At 42.2% G+C, this 24174-nt stretch overlaps 1 protein-coding gene across 1 annotated transcript in view; it reads left to right on the plus strand.

The window, feature by feature from the left end:
- The window catches only part of COL8A1 (collagen type VIII alpha 1 chain), a 118422-nt gene extending 95119 nt beyond the window's left edge, over window positions 1-23303 (plus strand). The window contains exons 3-4 of the mRNA XM_048817019.2: window positions 15235-15550; window positions 19639-23303. Of these exons, the coding sequence (XP_048672976.1) occupies window positions 15238-15550; window positions 19639-21545 (2220 nt within the window). The 5' untranslated portion in view covers window positions 15235-15237 and the 3' untranslated portion in view covers window positions 21546-23303. The remainder of the gene's footprint in view (window positions 1-15234; window positions 15551-19638) is intronic.
- Window positions 23304-24174: the final 871 nt, after the last annotated feature.

The following is a 24174-nucleotide window of genomic DNA, read 5'->3' on the forward strand; positions in this document are numbered from 1 at the left end:
AGACACAAAACTGTCTGCAACTGCAAAAGATGTTTTTAAACGTTCTCTCTCTCTCTCATTAGGATTATGATGCTGACCTTTTTTCAAATCAGTTTATAGGTAGATAGAGGAATTGTTTATTAGCAATATTATCTGCTTTAATCTAATCTTTCCAAGTCTAAATTATGGAGCATAGTGACACGGCCCCAGGCCAGAATTTTGTATTTTTTTTCCTAATGCAACACTTTAAAAATAAACAAACACACTCTCCTAGAGGGATATTGCATTTATTTAAAATAAGACAACTGAAAAGAATCGTGAGTTTGCCTCATTTCCTTTCTTAAATGTTGCCTTTTTGGTGACCTACTGGTACAGGTTAATGTTTATTGCATCCAGTTTAGCAACAACCTACATTGGAAACAATATTACTAGCCACAAACATGGACTGCATACAATCCCACAGATGATAAAGGTTCTTAGTTGTTGGACAAAGCAGTCACTCTTAGCTTATTATTAATGCTTAAGCCAGTGAGCGGAAAAGTGAAATTACAGCTTGATTCTAAGCAGAGAGCTGTTAAAGCTCTGCAATCTCAGTTAATTCCTCTACACTACTTTTCTCTCAATTCTTAAAGTAATTTTTTGTTGGCACATCTTCCTTTGGACTGAAATTCACCCTTTGTTCAGGACCAGTACAAGACTTATGCACTGCTGAAGTCCCATTTAAGCCTTCCGAGAGGCCCAAACCTGCAGATACATACAGCCACAGTAAACTTTAGTCATACAAGTGAACTTCAATGGGACTACTCACATGTAAAGTTACACATGTGTAAGTGTCCTCAGAATAAGATCCTAAAAGCCTGAATTTTCCCCTGTTGAAGTCAGTAGATCCTCTGTAATGTTAATTAGGGATCCCTAGGATTGTCTCTTTGTGTTATATTTGTACAGCACCTAGCACAGTGGGGTCCTGGTCCATGATGAGGGCTTGGAGGTGCTGTAGTAATTGTTTAAGCAGGCCTTAAACAATTACTACAGCAATTTAGTAATTGTTTAAGGCCTGCTCCTAGCCACACCTTCCATCTTTGATGTTAAGCAGTAGTGGTGCAACTAGGAAGACTTCAAGGATGAATGTAGCCTCCAATGACTAAGTGCATTGGCTGTACACCTCCGGAATTTGTAAAGTCAGCCATTATTAAAGAGACACAGAATGATGCAATTAACACCAGGCAAAAAAGTCAGATAGTTATGAAGACTATTTAAGAATAATAATATTTGCTTCTAGACCGCATGAGAAAGTCTTTAAAATAATCTCATGACAAAGGAAAAATGGATCTCTCAGTTGATAGACAACACGGCATGGAGTCTTTTAGGAAAAATTTCACAACTAACAAATTGTCAGGTCATTGGGGCAGGGATAATTTTTTGTTCTGTTTTTGTACAGCACCTAGCACAATGGGGCTAGATGACTAGGGCTTCTAGGTGCTATGGTAATAAAAAAAAATAAATGCTAATAAATGCTGTTCCTTCTTGTTAATCAGTCGAGTACATACTAAAGAAATGGTTCTCATTCAATGCTACGTCAAATAGAAATACAAAACCCAGGAGGTATTTCCAGAACGTGTCTGTATGGCAGGAGCGGGGAGACACGATAAAGGAGTGCAATGATGATGTATCAAAATGAATGTAATTCAGCAATGGTGACATTATAGAAATTATACAGCTACTCCATTGATGGGGTCCACACACAAGGAGCCAGATCCTCATGGGATGTTAATTGGCATAAACCAGTGACTTTCAATTTACACCAGCAGTTGACCTGGTACATAGATTAGCTAGATTAAATGGTCTAGAAGCATTTGTTAAAAAAAAAAACCCTTAGTTCTGAAATAAAAAAACCCTACACAAATATTCAGCATAAATTAAGATACCGGTAAATTAATTTATTTGGAGAAAGAGCCTGGAAAATAAAATCTACTCTGTTCAGAATTAAGAAAGCTATCCCATCTGTGTTTAACAATGTTCTGTAAAAAAAAAAAAAAAAGAAGAAGACGACGACATCTTACCATGGTTAAAGTGAACAAACAACAAAATGCCACAAAAAGGAATTAAAATGTAAAAATCAAAACCCCAAACAAAATTATGAGAAATGGGAGGTTTAAACCTCCAACTCTATTTTCCATCTGGATGGGCTGCTATGGCATGTTTTGTCTTCTGGATTGAGACACTTCCTTCTAATATTTGAATTAAGGTAGGGAAAGTATGCACAAGGCAAGAGTCTTCCTTTCCAATGGAAATATCCTTCCAATAAAAATTATCTGAAAGACCAGAGGTACTTTCAAGAAAAATATTTTACAGACTCCCCCCCCACTGTTTACATATCTCTTGGCTGGGCACTTTGGGTTTCTGAGAAGTTAGAACACAAAGAAAAATGAGACAGAAGCGGCCTTTTTTGACACACTCAAAGCACAGCAAATAGAAATGCTGTAAGTGGCACCAATTCATCTCCAAGCCCTTTTGCTTTTATAAAGACGCTGCAAAGCCGCAGGAAGTCAAGAAGAAAGAAAACACATTGTGTGCACCATCAAAGTGAGAAAATGAACACACAGTACAATGTTTTGCCAGTTTCAGAAACTAGTGAGTGAGACAAAATTTTATGACAAAGGGGCAACCCACAACACCATGGGATTGTAATAAGGAGTCAGAGAGAACAATAAATGGTTTCAACCTAAGATCACATAAACTTGGAGAGTGGTCAGTTTAGATGAGCTATTACCAGCAGGAGAGTGAGTTTGTGTGTGTATGGGGGTGGGGGGGATGTGAGAAAACCTTGATCTATGCAGGAAATAGCCCTACTTGATTATGTAAAGAGTTGTCACTTTGGATGGGCTAGCACCAGCAGGAGAGTGAATTTGTGTGGGGGGTGGAGGGTGAGAAAACCTGGATTTGTGCTGGAAATGGCCCACCTGTTGATCACTTTAGATAAGCTATTACCAGCAGGACAGTGGGGTGGGAGGAGGTATTGTTTCATATTCTCTGTGTGTATATAAAGTCTGCTGCAGTTTCCACGGTAAACATCTGATGAAGTGAGCTGTAGCTCACGAAAGCTCATGCTCAAATAAATTGGTTAGTCTCTAAGGTGCCACAAGTACTCCTTTTCTTTTTATAAAAGTACTTGAGAGTCCTGTGTGGCTTTCTAATTGCTGCTTCTGGAGGGCCCACCCCTGCCCCCCAAAAATTGTTAAAGCAATACTGCCAAGGCTGAAAAGGCTAGATTAGATTTACCTGCTATGGGTACATGTATCTGCAGTCACTCCCAAACAAAGCCATGGGGATGTGCAGCACAAAGAACAGTATTGTTTTCTTCAGGAGATTTTTTGATCTTGAGGCTTCTGGGTGTGATGGCCTGGCTTGTCAAGTGTTAATTGCTCGACCATTGACTCAGCCTTTAAACCTCTTCCAGCTATTAATTTCACCACTTAGGATCTCTGCAGAGGTCATCTGTCATCACATCACAAAATATTCTGATTCAATCAAGATTGGCTAGAAGCATATACATTTAAAGCAGTAAGAGGAGACATAGGAAATGGATTGTTGATATTCCTTCATTTCTTAAAATGGACTAGTACAAGACTATCTAAAACTTGGCTAGTTATGATTTACAGGGCTCAGTATTGTTTTATAATGGTTTCTTTTGATTTAATTTGTTTTTTTACCCCCTTTCCCTACCCCCATATTTATTCACAGTGATTTTTGTGGTTGATTTCTTGACTTCTGTATATTTTCCTTTGAATGCGAAGAGTAACAAACAACAATGAAAGTGCTTTCTAACTGGCTGCAGTTGAATACACCAACTGCTACTTGTTGCTTTTAGGCAGCTTGCCAGAACAACGTCTCTATGCTGATCACAGGCAGACAGCACCACATGCTGAGCAATTGATGTATTTCAAGTTGATAGGTTTTTATAGATCTTTTCCCTTTGAGGAGAGAAAAACAAACAACAACAAAAACACCACGTCACTGAAGTCAAAGGGAGTAGTTTGAGGCAGGATTGCACATTTAATGGCAAACCCAGTTTGCCATGAGCTCTCCTTTCCCACCCAATATAAATTAAAAAGAAAAGGAGTACTTGTGGCACCTTAGAGACTAACCAACTTATTTGAGCATAAGCTTTCGTGAGCTACAGCTCACTTCATCGGATGCATACAATAGGTTAGGTTACAATAGGGGAAATAGGTTACTTTGCATAATGACGTAGGCTTGAATAGAGACTGGGAGTGGCTAAGTTAATTGTATCCAATTTGCAAATGAATTCCAATTCAACAATCTCTCGATGGAGTCTGGATTTGAAGGTTTTTTGTTGAAGAATTCTTCAACTTAGGCTTGAATAGAGACTGGGAGTGGCTAAGTCATTATGCAAGGTAACCTATTTCCCCTTGTTTTTTCCTAACCCCCTCCCCCCCCCCCCCCCCCCCCCCAAGACGTTCTTGTTAAACCCTGGATTTGTGCTGGAAATGGCCCACCTTAATTATCATACACATTGTAAGGAGAGTGATCACTTTAGATAAGCTATTACCAGCAGGAGAGTGGGGAGGTATTTTTTCATGCTTTTTGTGTATAAAAGATCTTCTACACTTTGCACAGTATGCATCCGATGAAGTGAGCTGTAGCTCTTGAAAGCTTATGCTCAAATGAGTTGGTTAGTCTCTAAGGTGCCACAAGTACTCCTTTTCTTTTTGTGAATACAGACTAACACAGCTGTTAGTCTGAAACCTGTCAATATAAATTAAGGGTCTAATTCTGATGCCCTTCTACTAGGTAAATTCTCATGGACATCAACAGGAGCTTTGTCTGAAAAAAAATGAAATGGACCACCAATGGTATTTCCAATAACCAGTATGATCTCCCAAAGATGAAAATCCAGGGCTAAGCTTGCAAACCCCTTACTTGTGTGAGTAGGTTTATTGTCTTTAGTGGGACTATTCATAGGAATAAAAGTTTGCAGGATGGGCTCCAATCCACAAAGTTCTCATCCTCTTTGGACTGAAAAGTCCCATTGACTTCAATGAGAAAGGGATCGGGCCCCACCACAGATTGTTCCTCTTCAACTCTTTATTGCTGAAAAATGAAATCAGCCTGGACAGGCTGTTATTTTACTGTCACAGACAGCAATTGCAAGTTAGAGGAAGCCAGTATAAAGCTAATCTCAAACTGAATACCCCACAGAGATTCTCAGACTTAGCTGCCTATTGTCTCTTTCAAACAAATATTTGTTGCAGGGAAGTCACTTCTCAGTAGAAGACTGATGAAATTGAGTTTCCATTCTAACAGTAAAAAGTCTCACCAGACAGACCACCTATAAATGGTGTCACATCACAAGTCCTACATGAATAAATTTCAGTATTTCCATGCATTCTTTACACAGTCAGGTTAAAGCGGTGGTGGTACCCCTGGGGGTACACAGAGGTCTTCTAGGGGTACATCAACTCATCTAGATATTTGCCTATTTTTACAATAGGCTACATCAAAAGCACTAATGAAGCCAGTGCAAACTAAAATATCATACAGATTACAGAGCAGTATAAACAAGTCATTTACTATACACTGAAGTGTAAGTACCATATTTATATTCCAGTTGATTTATTTTATAGTTATATGGTAAAAAAATTGAGGTCAGCAATTTTTCAGTAGCAGCATTCTGTGACACTTTTGTATGTTTATGTCTGATTTTGTTAGCAAATAGTTTTTAAATAAGATGAAACTTGTGGGTAAGCAAGACAAGTCAGACTCCTGAAAGAGGTACTGTCGTCTGGAAAGGTTGAGAGCCACTGGGTTAAAGTGTTACTTTTTAAATGCTAATTTAAGAAGTGTAGTTGCTGGTATGTTTAGACCTGGGTCTCCAATGATTACAGTAAATATCCAGAGAAACGTCCTTTTTAGTTTTCCCAGGAGAAAAAAAAAAAAAAATACTATTGGGAAAGAGTCTTACTTGAAGTTGGCCACAAGCCAAGCCTAGCTTTCTATAAAGGGAACACTTAAAAAAATAAATAATTAAAGGGAACGTGTGGGTGCCACTTTAGAGGAGTCTCTTCATTTCTGGTTGCTTTATCTAGGATAGGGCAAGGAAATTACGTGACGCTGTGTGCATTGTGGCTCAACTTGAGCTACCTCAGCACATGCAGTGCAACAAGAGACTGAATCCTCTATTGCAATGAACTGGCTCTGCTTGCCAGCCCTCCAGCCTTCTTGAAGCTTTAAAGGTTTCAGAGTAACAGCCGCGTTAGTCTGTATTCGCAAAAAGAAAAGGAGTATTTGTGGCACCTTAGAGACTAACCAATTTATTTGAGCATGAGCTTTCGTGAGCTACAGCTCACTTCATCGGATGCATACTGTGGAAACTGCAGCAGACTTTATATACACACAGAGATCATGAAACAATACCTCCTCCCACCCCACTCTCCTGCTGGTAATAGCTTATCTAAAGTGATCATCAAGTTGGGCCATTTCCAGCACAAATCCAGGTTCTCTCACCCTCCGCCCCGCCCCCCCCCCCAAACTCACTCTCCTGCTGGTAATAGCCCATCCAAAGTGACCACTCTCTTCACAATGACAGGTTTCAGAGGAACAGCCGTGTTAGTCTGTATTTGCAAAAAGAAAAGGAGTACTTGTGGCACCTTAGAGACTAACCAATTTATTTGAGCATGAGCTTTCGTGAGCTACAGCTCACTTACATCTGATGAAGTGAGCTGTAGCTCACGAAAGCTCATGCTCAAATAAATTGGTTAGTCTCTAAAGTGCCACAAGTACTCCTTTTCTTCTCTTCACAATGTGTATGATAATCAAGCTGGAAATGGCCCACCTTGATTATCATGCACATTGTAGGGAGAGTGGTCACTTTGGATAAGCTATTACCAGCAGGAGAGTGAGTTTGTGTGTGTGGTTTTTGGAGGGGGGTGAGGGAGTGAGAGAACCTGGATTTGTGCAGAAAATGGCCCAACTTGATGATCACTTTAGATAAGCTATTACCAGCAGGACAGTGGGGTGGGAGGAGGTATTGTTTCATGGTCTCTGTGTGTATATAATGTCTTCTGCAGTTTCCACGGTATGCATCCGATGAAGTGAGCTGTAGCTCACGAAAGCTCATGCTCAAATAAATTGGTTAGTCTCCAAGGTGCCACAAGTACTCCTTTTCTTGAAGCTTTAAAGTGCATTAATACGGTGAGAGGCTGTCACTGACTCACAGGGGTAATTCCCCCCCACACACACACACTGATACAAGGATTCTTTACACAGCTTCTTTTCTTTAAGTCAAAGCACCCTCTCCTTTTCACTTGAGGCTTCTCAGAAGGAACTCACGCATTAGCATAGGTATTTTGTACCACATCCAGCCCTGTGATAAGACAGCAATTCAGGAGACTTGATAAGGAAGCCTGGTTGTGAGGGGAACTGATCACTTAGCTAACAACTCATCAGATCATCTCAAAGTGAATCTATCTGGAGAATGGTGACTAAGTTGCTGGGGGTTCACATTTGCCCTTGACTGTAGCCTCTCCCTATGGGGTTTTCTCCCTCCTGTTCTCTACACTTGCATTTTCTTGCTTTTTTACCTGCATTGTGACCATCTGCTTCTGCAATTCATAAAGGCTATGGAAGCTGTAAAAATAAGCAGACGCTGATTTAAGAGCTACGGGCCACATTTCTAAAAGTGTTTAGACCCCTAGAGATGCACATAGATACCTGGTGGGATTTGCAGTGGCTGGGTGTCTAACTCCCATGGGAGTTGGTACTCAGGCCCTTTTGAAAATCCTCTCTACACACCTTGTCTTTAGATGCCTAAATACCTTTAAAAAGTTGACCCTCAGAGGCAGCAAGGAATGATACGCAAGCTGCACAACCCCAGGAGTAGTTTTGGAAGGCACTGTGGTTCAGGGTAGGTCTACTCTGGAGCTGGAGGTGTAATTGCTGGCTCAGACAGACAATCATACCTCCGCTAGCTCTGGCCGATCCTTGTGTACTAAAAATAGCAGTGTAGCCACAGCAGCCAGGGCAGCGGGATGGATTGGCTGTCCTATGTCCATACCTATGGCTTCAGATGGGCTAGCTGCCCCAAATGCAATTCCATCACACTGCAGCAGCTACGTTGATATTTTTTTTTTTAAAAAAAGGAGTACTTGTGGCACCTTAGAGACTAACCAATTTATTTGAGCATGAGCTTTCGTGAGCTACAGCTCACTTCATCGGATGCATGCTGTGGAAAGTGTAGAAGATCTTTTATACACACAAAGCATGAAAGCTTATGCTCAAATAAATTGGTTAGTCTCTAAGGTGCCACAAGTACTCCTTTTCTTTTTGCGAATACAGACTAACACGGCTGCTACTCTGAAACCTGTTTATATTTTTAGCATGCTAGCTTAATCAGGGCTAGCGCAGATATGCCTATCCGAGTTAGGAATTACACTTCCAGCTCCAGTGCAGAGGTACTCTCAGAAGCACAGTTCCATCACTGCTTCCCTCTTCCTCTAGAAGAAGCAGGGGCCATAGTTTGCTCCTGACCTGTACCTGCAGCAAATTAGACCACCTTGCGCAGTGGCTCAGCTGTGCTAGCCAGTGGCTGGATGGACAAAGCTACGGTTCTGCCCATTTCCTGTCCTCTCCCTAGCTATCAGCTGTAGATCCTAAGATCCACGTAGCTCCCTCAGGGGCCTTAGGAAACTCTTACTTCCCTCCACGGGCATGTAGTCCAAGTCACAATCTAGCCCTAAATAATTGCACAAAGAAACCCCGCAAACCAGTCAAAGGCACCAGTCCTTGCCAAAACCAATAGATTAAAACAAATTTGAAGTTTCCAAGCCACACTGTTTTGGAGTTCTGATAAGCCAAAAAAACATTACAAAAAAAACACTGTGAGAGATCACCTCATTTTTTGGAGCTGTCTTATCTCCCATATGCCTTATCTGATTTGCCTCAGACTTTCCACCCTCATATAAAGAGCCGGAGTACTTGTGGCACCTTAGAGGCGAACAAATTTATCTGAGCATAAGCTTTCGTGAGCTACAGCTCACTTCATCAGATGCACCCTGAAACCTGCACCCTGGTGTACTTGCTTGTCTGTGAAATTGCAGGTGAATTGGATTAGGTTTGGCAAAGATAGAGGTCAGTCAAGAAAAAAAGAGAAAGAGAAAAAAAGAAAAAAAGAGAAAGAGAAAAAAAGAAAAAAAGAAAAAAAGAAAAAAAGAAAAAGTCTTAGGATTGAGAGTTTGTTTCACCCTAAACTATGGGCAGACTAGTGTATCTCCATGAGATATTTGATTTTTTTTAAATTATTTTATTGTCCATACTGTCTACTCTTCATTTTCCATCCCTCTCACCTGCACACAGTAGTCATCTTGTAATAAAAACCACAAAAGCAGTGCATTGCATGAGAAAAAATAAGCCTACTACCCCTCTCTCCATTTCACAAAAAGATGGGCAAGGCTTTTTGTTGTTGTTGTTGTTGGCAAGGCTTCCATTTAACTACTCCGTTCTCCAGGCCCCCCATATTTTAATTTTTAATGTCAGTCACAAGTTAGCCAGTGCCTTCAAAGCTTTTTATACAGATTCCTTTGGATTGGAGATGAAAGTGGGAAAAGATGGACACAAAAGTTATGCTTAGCGAGAGGGACTTTCACCTTCCCATTGAGACAGGGGCCCCCCATCCAGTGTATGTTAATTACCATTCAGTTAGTAAAGGGACCAAAAAGGAACAGTGAGAATATAGCAGGGAAATTAAAAACAACAAAAATCAGATTAGGGTCCAAGAGGGTCCTGATTAAAAACCTATTAAAGTCTCTGGGTGAATCTTTCTATTGATTTCACTGGACTTTGGATCAGGCCCCAATTGGGAGGAAAAAAAGGTGGGGGGGGGGAGAGTGTAAACCTAATGACCCCCATGTGAATGGTGAATAAACTCAAACCCAGAGCTTCAGTATAAAACTCTACTACTCAAACTGAATAAATAATTTCATTAGTTTCAGCCATAGTAGTCCGTTATCCTCTTGTGAATGAGTCATGGAACGGGGAGACATACTTCACTTGTGTGTGCTGCATATTGGGGGGGGGGGGGGCGGAGGAGACAAGAGGAGAAGGTGCAAAAGACATACCAACACTGAAAATGATGCATCATTTTTTTTTAAATAAAAAAGGAATAGGACATTAGTACATTGACCTACTGGGAGACTTTGGGCAAGTCACTTCAACTTTCTGTGGCTCGGTTTCCCCACTTCTAAAAAAGAAGATAATGATACTTGAAGAAAAAAAAAAAGAAATACACCAAGATCTACAAATGACTGCTCTATAAGAACACTTTTACTATGTGCACAGATACTGGCAACCTAGTATTGAGAGTTACCCAAAGCAGCACAAAGAATGCAAAAAACTACTAATAAAAAGTTAAGAGGTCGTTAAAGAAAAGAGCCATAGGCAGGATAGACTTGGCTTAGCTGCTGCCCTACCTTTCTTGCGATACATCTGCCCATCCTTCCTTTGGAAAGGTTATCCAGAGAGGGCTTAATCCAACAACGCTTGATCCAGTCCCAAAGTGAACAGAAAGATTTCCACTATCTTCAAAAAGAAGAAGTGAGAAACACCAAGCGCTTAGAATGGGTAATGGAATAAAAAGAGTCTGATTTACAGAGTTGGTCAAAAACTGGAAAAAAAAAACAGAACACTCCCCCCACACACCTAGTTTCACAAGCAATTTTCAATCCTTTGAAATATTTTTAAAAAAGGCAAATGGACAAATATATTGCTTTATCAAAAATTTTCATTTTAAAATTAAAATTTTTGAAGCTATAGAAAACGTCATGAAAGTGATCAGAGTTTTGTTTACCAAAAACATTAAATAAAAATTTTTAAAATTAAAAAGGCCACATTGTTCACAAAAAAAACAAAGTTCAACAACATTGACAATTGTCGTGAAAATTTCATTTTGAAGAAGCCATCTCAAGGAAAAACCTTTTCATTAAGAAAACATGGAGCAACTCCCTTTCATTAGTTAGCTGCACAACTGTAGTTTTTCCGAGTTGTACAAAATTCGTACCTAAAAATTGAAACCCTGCTTCTGATGCCATAAATGGTTGCTGTGCATATGACTGAGATCCCGCAAAACCAGGGATGTTACACAAGTAGATAGACTTAATAAAATCCCATAAGAAAAAAGTGAAGCAAAACACACATCATAACATCAGCAACATTAACTCTAAACCGAAGGTTTTCCAAGGCTTTCCATGAGGTATCGTGGAAGCTCAGGGGTGCAAGACTTCATACCCTAAAGCCCTAACTCAGCAAAGCACTTAAGTGCTAAAACACTGAAGTCAATGGGACTTAAGCATGCACTTAAATGTTTTGCTAAATAGGGATGGACAACTGAATTGGGGTTTTATATAGTTAGTACCAGCAATTTAATCCCGATTTTATAATTCTTACATCCAAAATTACAAACTAAGCATACTGTTTATTTGGACAGCGCTGTTTCTTTGCTGTATTGTGTTGCATACTGTAAGCAACTAGCTATATTTGAGATCTTAAAATTCCTAGGAGTGGGAGTTCAGAATCATGAAACAAATCCACCATATAGAGTACATTTGCTAACATACTTTCATTTATTTTAATGATTCACCGAGTTCTTCTTTCTAACAATTCAATCCTCTACAGTTGCTTTCAAGTGTGACTTCGGATCATTCTTGGACAGATTAATGGATATGCACTATGCTAAATTAAGAAAACACAATAATGATATTATACTATTCTATAATTACATCCAAAAAATGCACTAAAAGAATGTTAAAGCTGCAAACTGAAGCATTCAAAAATTAGAAAGAACCAGTATTAAGGTTGTCTGTTCTCCCTATACAACTTTAATTTGGCCCCTTTGTGCTTATTCATTATGATATAGTTCTCCTAGTTCTGCCACTGACCCATCTTGTGAGCTTGGGCAAGTGACTTAACCAATCTGTACCTTATTTTACCCATATGCAACACAGAGACTACGTATCTGATGTACCTCACAGAAGTGTTGTGTGGCATTATTCTTGTAAAATCTTTGAGGTCCTTATGTAGAAAGTGCTCTTTCTATAATCTGATCAAGTATTATTATTACCTTTCCTTCTAATTTGAGAGTGGTCAGGCCAGAAAGAGGGGTATATGTTCCACCCAAGTGTTTGCCATCTTGTTCCTCTCCATTCATGTTTTGTTTGCTTAAATACTACTTATTTGTGGCTGTTCCCTGCATCCTGAACCATATGGCTGAAAAAGAAAATCCAAAATGGCGGACATTTCATTTTCAGAACACTCTCTCTCTCCACCCAGGAGAGAAAGAATATGAATTAGGCTGAGTGGATACAACCCTATGGGCTTTTTAAGAGACCCTGGGCTCCCCATTTTGGTACCAAAAGTCAGTGGTCAGATTTACAGAAGAGCTCAGCATGCTGGAAAGAATGTAACAGAGAAGCTGTGCCTTTGGTGATCCCTCATTATCTAAGGGATTATCAAGAAAGTTGTTAAGAGTGCAAGTTCTCTGTGGGAGCTGCCTTACACTGAGGCCCTCTCCCCTCCCCCACATACACCCTCAGGTCCCTGCTAAGCTGGAAAGGGGGAGCTTGGGGCTGGAGCTAGTAGGAGCAACCCAACCCCAAGTTGATCCTTCCCTAGGTTCCTTTTGCTCCCCAGGTCTCCCTAACCTAACCTGGTCCAGCTGCCTTTGTCCCACTTTCCTTACACACTCCCTGACGTAGGATGGCCTGAGGGTCCTGGAGAAGGGGGGTGGGGTCAGAGCAGCTGGTGGAATGCACAACCACTTCACTGCTGGATCTGCTCCCTGTGGGTTGCTGGAGCTTTTGGGAGGCTCTTGTGACCCACAGGAGGCTCAACACAGCCAGGAGCAGGGTACCTGCCAGTGCTCCATTCATTGCATTGATCCCCAACCTCCCTACCCACTTCCATCACCTCAGGGTCAGGGGGGAGACAAGAACCGCAGGCCCAGTTTTTAAGGCAGCAACAGGAGCCACTGCTGCAGCCCTCCCACCCCACCACTGTACTCATCGCCCTGGGCTCCAACCACCCTTATCCCTCCCTCCCCGAACCGAGGCCCCTTATTCACACATCCCCTTCTGCTCTCACAGACCTGCCGTAGGACTTACCCCGGGGTATTCTGGGAGGGGGCAGTGGCCATTCCCACTTTCCCTCTGCTTCTGGGGATGCCTGGTTGGTCAACCCCCCCATCTTCCCTCCTTGGGCTGGGGGAGGGGCGCACTGCTCCCTATTCCATAGGAAGAATCTATCTTCAGGGCAAGACCACTGGCCTTCCCCCTCCTGTTGGGGTGGAGGCCCAGGTCCAATGCACACTGAGCCTGGCAGGCTCTGGCCTGGCCCACTAATAGCTGAGCTGGGGAGCTCACCCCTTAGAGATGGAGAGTCCTGCCACGTATGGTATGGTCTCTCTACCAAGGGAACCCCGGTCTCTAGGGGGCAGGGCCTTAGTGGTAGCAGCCATATATATGAGGCAGGACCCTCCTTCACAGGGTCCAGGAACTGATAGACTCCATATATACCTGGCCTGAGCAGGAGGATGGCAACACTGCTCTGCCCCAAAATATGCCTCATTATGGACATAGTGCCTTGTTCAGTACAATTTACTTTGTCACCACCAAGACAAAAAGGGCCCCAATTCTTTGTTGGGCCCCAAGCTGCACTTTGCAAAGAGGAGGTGGTAGGAGAGGGAGGGAAAGAAACTGGCTTTAGCTACCTTTGCACTTCTCTGTATTTTCAGACCATCCAGTGGCCTGCCCAGCCCCCGGTGTAAAGTAAAGGAGCTAGCTGGCCTCCTAGATGCTGTTCCACAGCCAAGAATACCCAGAGTACTCTGCCCTGGTCATGCCTCCACATACGTGATGGGGGGTGGTGAAGAGCTATTTTGACACATCGCTACCAGGTGTGGGAACCTCCTTGCTCAAAGCATTCCCTGGGGCTGAGTTTGAGGCCTGGGGGAAGTAAGGGAAGACAGAAGCAGGCCCAAAGTTTGCAGCATACATTTGGACACTAGCAGCCAAACCACAAATACTAAAATACCCAGTAAAGCATAGCCTATAGAGAGACTTCCCACTGCCTCAGATCATCTATGGCCACACCCTACTCTGGTCCCCAAAATCTGTTCTTCCCTAGGAAACTCTCAGTTCTCCAAATCCCTACGTCCTGCCAATACAAAAGCGAAGTGAGCTGGTTGGACATTCAGTTATAACTAAGAACAAGGACTGAGACATACAATCAGGACCCCGTGTATGTTGTAGTCACAGAATTCACCCCATGATGCAGATTTCTGCTCCAGAATCTGAGCTTTTCTTTTTTTTAAAGTTACATTTCTAGCCCTCATTATCATGAAGAAAACAGACACATGGCCTGAGTGTAGCCAATGTAATGTCTGCCTGAGCTCATAGATAGCTTAATACAAAAGCTCTGAGAGGTGAAATGCCCTGTTCCTCTCAATGGGGTATTAACACAAAGATGGGAACTTAAACAGCACAGTTAACTATTTCACTGCTGATTTTAGTAAGAGGATTCAGCTAATGCGCTTATCCCACAAATCCTAATTTGCTTCCCCCACTGCCCAGGTGACAAAAGCCCAAGGCATCCCATATCCAGTTACTCTAACTTCCAGCTCCCCTAACAACTTCTGGAGTGCAGATATGCATTTACAATACCAACAACCTGTGGTACAGTGAAACCTGAAAGGTTTCAGAGTAACAGTCGTGTTAGTCTGTATTCGCAAAAAGAAAAGGAGTACTTGTGGCACCTTAGAGACTAACCAATTTATTTGAGCATAAGCTTTCGTGATGAAGTGAGCTATAGCTCACGAAAGCTTATGCTCAAATAAATTGGTTAGTCTCTAAGGTGCCACAAGTACTCCTTTTCTTTTTGTGAAACCTGAAAGTGTGAGAGCAGCAATGGTATAAAAGAAACTGGATTTAAAATAAATATAAACACAGGGAGTACTGCATTGAGTGGATTATTCATTTTTAGGTCTAAACAAATCTTCCTATTAAAGTGCATATGAAGCTGCTAAAAATGATTTCACCAGTGATGCAGAATCCAGAGATCTTGCTACAGAATTTAGGTCCCGTTTGCAGCAGAGAGCAAGGGGCATTGGGTAAGATACAAGATTTCGGCTATGAAAATATCGTTTGCAGATTTTTTATGTGCAATAATTATTCCTTTTCTCTACTCCTGCAGGTCATGGCTGCGCTGTTAGCCCCTGTGCAGCTGCTGGCAGTGGCTGTAACAGTTTACCTAGAGCTAGTGAGATCCATTCAAGGGGGCGTCTATTATGGGATCAAGCAGCTGCCACACCAAATCCCACAATATCAGGCCCTTGGACAACAAGTACCTCACATGCCACTGGGTAAAGAAGGCACTCCAATGCAGCACATGGGCAAGGAGGTGCCACATATGCAATATGGAAAAGAATACCCTCACCTGCCTCAGTACATGAAAGAAATCCCACAGCTGCCTATGCTCGGCAAAGAGATGGTGCCAAAAAAAGATAAAGGTAAACATACCAAGTGAAACCCCCTCCCCACTCCTCTCAGACCTGCAGGGACCAACACTGGGTTAATGTTTTAGGAATCATAATTAGTACTTAACTGCAGACAAATAATGGTCATAAAACATCACTGCCCATTGCTTCTGCAGCCAGATGCTTACACAGCCTGGCACGCACCCTGAGTAGTTGGCCAGGTTCCTGCCACAGAAGAGCATACTCGGGTACATGCCCAATGAATGTGGCTGAAGCTGCTTGTGGTAGAAGTGGGGAGGGGCCAACCACCAGCTCACAGTGTCACACACTTGAGTGAGTGGTATTGCAACCTGGCACACAGGGTGGCAGCAACCTCAGTCAAGTTCAGCCTGGCCACCCAAGCTGCCTAGTTCGCCAATAGCAGGACTAGGCAACCCATGGCACACTTGCCAAAGGCAGCATGCGAACTGATTTTCAGTGGCACTCACAATGCCTGGGTCCTGGCCACTGGTGCCGGGGGGCGGCTCTGCATTTTAATTTAGTTTTAAATGAAGCTTCTTAAGCATTTTAAAAACCTTATTTACTTTACATACAACAATAGTTTAATTATATATTATAGACTTTAAAGTTTTTAAAAGGTCTCTTCCTAAAGTGTATTACAGGCACACTAAACCTTAAATTAAAGTGAATAAATGATGACTCAGCTCACCACTTCTGAAAGGTTGCTGACCCCCGGCCTGTTGCAGGAGCAGCCCAATAACTGCTTTCCCCAGGAAGGGAGATGTAACCAAGGTCACACACTGCTAGGGGCCCTCTCACAGCCAGGCATAGCACAACAACTCACTTAATGGGCTAGCCCCTGACAGTCACTCCAGCACTGTGGCAGTTTCCCTGTCAGTGGCTCAGCCCTCTGGCTGGGTCCCCATATTAAGGGCACCCTTCCCAGGGTCACAGTCCCAAACAAATCTCTTTAACACAAACAAAAATCCTTCCACCTCCCTAGGGTGCTTCTTTCAGGCCAACGGGGAACTCAGTCCCACCCTTTACTCTAGCTTCCAGCCCAGTGCCCTGTATTAAACAACTAGGTCTGCTCCTTTACCTGAGCTGCAGTTTTCTCTTGGCCACTTCCTATCCAGCCTTTTAAGGTCTTCTCTTGGTGATTCCATCTCTTCCTTTCTTAATCAGGGTCTCTCCCAGTCCTGTCTGCCTGGAGAGCTGGTCTTAATCCCCAGGCTTTCTGCCTAGCTCTCCTTCCAGAGCTTTTCCCAGCTGAGATTTATCACCACTTAAGCCTGGCTCTCAGTCTATTACTGTAGTCACCTTCTGCTCTTTATCGGGAATTGCCTGATTCCACTCAGGTGAGGTTCACTCTGTAATCAGGTTTCAGAGTGGTAGCCGTGTTAGTCTGTATCAGCAAAAAGAACAGGAGTACTTGTGGCACCTTAGAGACTAACAAATTTATTTGGGCATAAGCTTTCATGGGCTAAAACCCACTTCATCAGATGCATGCAGTGGAAAATACAGTAGGAAGAAATATATACACACACAGAGAACATGAAAAAATGGGGGTTGCCATACCAACTCTAACGAGACTAATCAATTAATTTGCAAACTGGACACCATTAAATTATGCTCGAATAACGACTGGGAGTGGATGGGTCATTACACAAAGTAAAAACTGTTTCACCTTGCTAATTTTTTCCCCTACTGTTACTCACACCTTCTTGTCAACTGTTCGAAATGGGCCATCTTGATTATCACTACAAAAGGTTTTTTTTCTCCTGCTGATAATAGCCCACCTTAATTGATTAGTCTCGTTAGAGTTGGTATGGCAACCCCCATTTTTTCATGTTCTCTATGTATATATGTATCTTCCTACTGTATTTTCCACTGCATGCATCCGATGAAGTGAGCTGTAGCTCACGAAAGCTTATGTCCAAATAAATGTGTTAGTCTCTAAGGTGCCACAAGTACTCCTCATTCTTTTTTCTGTAATCAGGTTGGCTTATCCCCAGGCCCTCCATCGCATAGGGCAAACCATCCTATTACAAGGGTTAATGGAGGAGGGCAGCTAATCAGCAGGGAATTTCTCTGTAGTCTGGTATGTTTTCCCTGCAGACCTATATAGAAAGGTCTGAAAACCTGCAGTCTACAGGGAAAACTTGTAGTATGAGTAGTATGTAAAATGGAAGTAAAACTTATCTACTGCATAGGGTGTAAAGCACTTAGTGTTTGTACAGTGCTTTGAAGATATTAAGTGCTATATAAATGCTATGGGTAGATTGTCCCTTGCTCTGTGTGTGCCTGTGCAGGGAATTAAGGGGGATTAAGATCTCCCTTTATGTTCCTACATGGACTCTGCACATGCTGTTTCCCTCTCACCCATGCACACAAGTGAGTTGGGAGGGGGTAGAGCTTTAACTCCACCCTCCCTAAAGCACCAGCCAGAACAGCTGAGCAGATGCACAGGATGTTATTGTTTGCTGCTGATATACGTCAACAAATCACTAACATCCCCCACCCCACTTCTGAAACAAGGGGGAAGCAGGGCAGGAATTGTGCCTCCCAGATGTACAATTCCTTCCCTGTGTTGCTACATACTTCCTCATACACAGGGCTGTGGCAAAGCTACAGTCTAGCCCCGAGCAGTTTGATGCATTGAGCCAGTACAAATTATTAAATTATTGACAGGTTTCAGAGGAACAGCCGTGTTAGTCTGTATTCGCAAAAAGAAAAGGAGTACTTGTGGCACCTTAGAGACTAACCAATTTATTTGAGCATGAGCTTTCGTGAGCTACAGCTCACTTCATCAGATGTATACCGTGGAAACTGCAGCAGACTTTATATACATTCTCTGTGTGTATATAAAGTCTGCTGCAGTTTCCACGGTATACATCTGATGAAGTGAGCTGTAGCTCACGAAAGCTCATGCTCAAATAAATTGGTTAGTCTCTAAGGTGCCACAAGTACTCCTTTTCTTTTTATTAAATTATTGTGTATCAAATCAGTTTAGATATTTTAAACTGAAATGGCACAACATTCAGAGACAGAAAAGAATGGGGATATGGGGTCATGAGAGGAAAAAATGGGTGATTTAGGGGTAAAGGGGTAGAAAAGATTAAGAATGCCAGATTTAAGGATCATGCTGAAGATATTACACTGGTAAATACCTTTTTCTGGTTTTTGTTGGTTAAAATTCAATTCTTAACATCTCACTATAAATTTTTGTGTATAGCCGGCTGCCATCAGTGCTGAAATACACGGACTTACTAAAAAGCATAGACTTAAGAGAGTTGCCCAACAGAAATTGTCATATATATTAATTAGTGAGGTGAATATTTTACAAAATATGTTTACTCAACAATTTAATCAAGTGAAAGCATTAGAATGAGATACATCTTGCCTTGTTGGCCAGGTCTACAGAAGAAACTTTTGCTGGCATAGCAGCACAGGTTAGGGATGTGGGTTGGTTTTTTTTTTTTTTTTGGCAACACATCTGCCAGCAAAAACCTGAGTGTAGATGCAGTTATACTGGCATAAAAGTGTGTTTGGCTACTTAGCTTATTTTGCTTGTCAAACCAGCAAAAGCTATCTGAAGAAAAGCACTTTTTTGCTGGTGTAAGCTGCATCTACACTGGAAGAGTTTTGTCAGGATAGTTACAATGGTACAGCTATACCAGCAAAACGTTTAAGTGTAAACTAAGTAATCGTAAGTCATCAACTAGAGGGGTGATATATTTATAACAAAATAAAGAACAACTCAAAATTCAAGGTTTTTTGCATTTCATCACAGACTTGAAAGTTGGCCCATATATGTGGCAAATTGACCTATGGTGTGGATAGCTTTTACATAAAAATTAAGGAAAGATTTTGAGGGGAAAATAACTATTTCACTTAAACTATGAAAAAAGTGAAATTTGGGGTGCATGAAATCATTCAGAACAATAAAAGTGCCATGTTTAATTGTAATCAACTACTGGGGCCATGAGGTGGTAGTACCTAGTGTATCTACCACAAATCCAAGCAATACCTAAATGAGACCGAGCTATTTAAACTGCATACATGATTTCCAATAAAGGTAAAATTATGGTTGTTCTCTCTCTTTCTTTTCTTAAAAACAGAAATGCCGTTAGCCAGTTTGAGAGGTGAGCAAGGTCCCCCAGGTGAGCCTGGACCAAGAGGGCCACCAGGTGCCCCAGGATTACCAGGTCATGGAGTGCCAGGAGCCAAAGGAAAACCAGGTCCACAAGGATATCCAGGAATAGGCAAACCAGGTATGCCTGGAATGCCTGGAAAACCAGGAGCAATGGGGCTCCCTGGGTCAAGAGGTGAGATGGGACCAAAGGGAGAGATTGGGCCTATGGGAATACCAGGTCCACAGGGACCACCAGGGCCTCCTGGACTGCCTGGAATAGGAAAACCAGGTGGTCAAGGATTACCAGGACAACCAGGAGTAAAGGGTGAACCAGGAATGAAAGGACCACCAGGACTCCCAGGGCTTCAAGGCCCTAAAGGAGAAAAAGGCATTGGGATTCCAGGTTTACCAGGGTTAAAAGGTCCACCTGGGTTACCTGGCCCTCCAGGTCCAGTTGGACTCCCAGGGATAGGCAAACCAGGAATGATTGGGTTTCCAGGACCACAGGGACCTATAGGTAAACCAGGACTTCCAGGTGAACGAGGGCCACAAGGTCTTCTTGGGGCACCTGGGATTCAAGGTCCACCTGGCCTTCCAGGTGTTGGAAAACCAGGCCAAGATGGAATCCCAGGCCAGCCTGGATTCCCAGGTGGAAAAGGGGAACAAGGCTTGCCAGGTTTACCAGGACCCCCAGGCCTACCAGGGATTGGGAAACCAGGATTTCCTGGGCCTAAAGGTGATCGTGGCATCGGTGGTTTCCCTGGAGCACTGGGGCCTAAAGGTGAGAAAGGGCACATGGGTCCCCCTGGCATGGGTGGGCCCCCCGGGGAGCCTGGTCAACCAGGATTACCAGGAATAATGGGGCCATCCGGTGCTGTTGGTTTCCCTGGACCAAAAGGAGAAGGTGGACCTGTAGGGCCTCAAGGTCCTATTGGTCCAAAAGGTGAACCTGGCCTACAAGGTTTCCCAGGAAAGCCAGGTTTTCCTGGGGAAGTAGGACCCCCGGGTCTTAGAGGACTACCTGGTCCAATAGGGCCAAAGGGAGAAGCTGGTCACAAAGGTTTGCCAGGCCTGCCTGGTGTTCCTGGGCAATTAGGACCTAAAGGGGAACGTGGAATCCCCGGTGATCAAGGCCATCAAGGTCCATCTGGAATCCCAGGTATCGCAGGACCCAGCGGCCCAATAGGACCACCTGGACTTCCAGGACCTAAAGGAGAACCAGGTGTACCCGGTCCACCAGGCTTTCCAGGAGTAGGGAAACCTGGTGTTTCAGGGCTGCAAGGACCACCAGGAAAACCTGGGGCACTTGGTCCACCAGGCCAGCCGGGTCTTCAGGGTCCTCCAGGGCCTCCAGGTCCACCTGGTCCTCCAATAATAATCCCACCCACCCCACCGGCCTTTGGACAATATTTGCCAGAGCTGGGGCCTGGCATTGATGGAGTGAAGACCCCACCTGGCTATATGGGCAAGAAAGGCAAGAATGGTGGCACTGTCTACGAAATGCCTGCATTCACGGCAGAACTCACCACACCCTTCCCACGGGTCGGGGTGCCTGTGAAATTTGACAAGCTTCTCTACAATGGCAGGCAGAACTATAACCCACAGACTGGTATCTTCACCTGTGAGATCCCTGGGATTTACTACTTTGCCTACCACATTCACTGTAAAGGGGCCAGCGTCTGGGTAGCTTTGTACAAGAACAATGAGCCACTGATGTACACATATGATGAATATAAAAAAGGCTTCCTGGATCAAGCTTCTGGAAGCACCGTCATTCAACTGATGCCTGGAGACAAAGTTTATATTCAGATGCCATCTGAACAGGCAGCAGGACTCTATGCAGGGCAATATGTTCACTCGTCTTTCTCAGGATATTTATTGTATCCTATGTAAAAACAAAACAAAACAAAAACCCCAGACAAAATTACAACTCTTTTCCTCTGCTTCAAACTTTTATACCATTGAAAGATGCATTTACTGACAGTTTTAGATCCCTCTTGTACAACAAAGTTTCACATTATGCACAGCTTGTTATAAAAATGGTGTGGTGAACATATTTTATGATGTGTATCCGGTTCATAACAGTTGTTCTGTATCCAATGGGGACATATTAGCTGTACATTATATATTTCTGTGATACCATACTTACTTCATTTCATTCACAATAATACAATATTAAGGGTCAAATCTTGCATACATCACTCACTCCTGTTGCCTATTTAACTGAACATTGATCTAAAGTGTGAGATGAAAAGATAACTTAAACAGAATGTGTCAGTATGAAATGATCTGATATATGTATAAGTTTGAGTAATGCTTTTTTTTTTAAAGCAGGGTTTATCTAAACCTGCACCATAAGCAAAGATTCTCTTAGCTGAAATCCTTATTTTCCCCACATACAGTATCACAGGACAGTTTCTTCTAATAACATACTTAAGATGGAAAAGAATATTCGCACAAGAGAATTTTAATTCACTGCTTTATCCAAATAGCCATTGGAATCAAAAGGAAAATTGCCACTGACTTCAGTGGGCAATAGATCAACCCTTAATACCACAGCATTCAAGAAACCTCCATATATATTTACAAAGCAGAAGGTAGACATGGTAGACTTGAGATATGGTTTTAGTCTAATGACTTTAGGGATGTTATGCCAAATTATTAAAATAATGTAGCATTTTGGCCAACGAACATCAGTGTAGTATAAATACACGCATTTTCCCAGACCTTTCCTAAGAAACTGCATTCTGTTTGGCTTTTAAGAGAATGCGCTTGTTCTGAGATTCAGCCAAAATTAGCTTATTAATGAATGTACAGCAAAAGCGGCACTTGCTCTGTTTGCTAAATAATAAACAAACTAGTTTGAGGTTGCCCAATAATTTTCATTAGTAATAAGGATCAAGCAAACTCTTTTACTTTTCTCTCATTTCCATTGTGCGTGGGTGCTGAGAGGTGTCGGTGGCCTCTCATATACAGGTCAGACTAGATAATCTAATGGTCCCTACTGGCCTTAAACTCTTATGATTCATTTGAGAACAATTTCTTTTAATGTAATAACTGATTTCCAGTTCTTTTTATTTATGTTACTGATTGCCTAAGTTTGTATATGAGCATACATAGGCATCAAATGTGCGTGTATGTGGGGGAAGCAACATTTTTACAAGGTACTGTCTGTTCAACAATGGTGCTAATCTCACAGCAAAAAATTAATTACTGAGATTAATTTAAAAATATCTTTATACTGTACTTTTCTGTGTTTCCCTTTTCAGTGTTGCACATCACACTATTCCATTAGTTTAAAAGTAGACTGAACACATCTATGTCTTGACTAATGCAACCCTATTTAATTCAAAATGAACTAGGAACTTCCATGCAGAAAAAAAAAAAAAAAGATTTAACTGGCATTACCATTATTTAAATACAGAGTTTAATGCAGTGTATTACCAACACAGCGCTGCAATGACTCTAGTGCGGTGCGTGATCTCAGATATTTTATGGAATGTTGGTGGCAATGGACAGTTTACCAGACACTGGTGACTTTGGTGAGTTTCCAGGATATGTATGAGATATGTCAATAGCAAATAATTTTTGTATTTAAATTTTTTGTACTGATTTGAAAAAAATATCTTATTAAATATCTAAAAAATAAAAGTTTCCTTTTATTAACAGAGCAACTAGAAAGTTTGAAGCACCAAATTCACATTTCAGAGCAGAAAAACAAACCAGCATGAATGATGATCTACAAAGGACATTTTATTTTATTTTGCCAAGCTTGCTATTAATCCGTATTACAAAGAAACCAATGTAATCGCAGAGCATTTACCAACAGATGGTGCCTCTAGAATCCTGAATGTGCTCAAATGCAAATATCACCCTGAGGAAACACCACTGGCATTTCTACATAGGCCTTAATCCTGCATGGCCTTGCTTGATGCACAGCCATGTCTCGTGGGTGTTGTGGAGGCTCAGAGAGAGAGAGAGAGAGTGAGTGTGTGGGAGAGAGAGTTTAAGTAGAGTACTGGTTGGTGTGGAGAACTATGTACCTTGCTTGAAAACACAGGTTGAAAAAAGGGTGGAGCATAGGAAGAGGGGATGTGCCTCAAGAGACACATGCTTAAGTATGATCCTCATCATTCTGGGTGGGCAATTAGTGACAGTCTCCTTTTAAGCCTTGAACCTACCAATAGGCATAAATATACCGTGGGCTGTACAGCATGCTGCTGAGGATGGGCCATCAGATCCAGAGTCAGGAGATCTGAATTCTGTTCCCAGATCTGCCATTGTAGAACAGAGACGTTTATTCACCAAACTAGCGTAGTGTGGGAAACAATCTGATACTGAAATAGACCAGTAGCAAATTCCTGGTGCCTTGATTGCTCAGACAGAGACCAGAGAACAAATTTTTAATTCTCACAGTCCATTCCCTGAGGTGCTCTTGGGGCAGGGCAGCCCCTTACTCATGGCAAAATGTAATGTCACAATCTAGCACAAAATGTCAAAACTAAAGTGAATGTGCCTGCAT

This window comes from Caretta caretta, chromosome 1 (genome assembly GCF_965140235.1).
Source record: "Caretta caretta isolate rCarCar2 chromosome 1, rCarCar1.hap1, whole genome shotgun sequence".
NCBI lineage: Eukaryota > Metazoa > Chordata > Testudines > Cheloniidae > Caretta > Caretta caretta.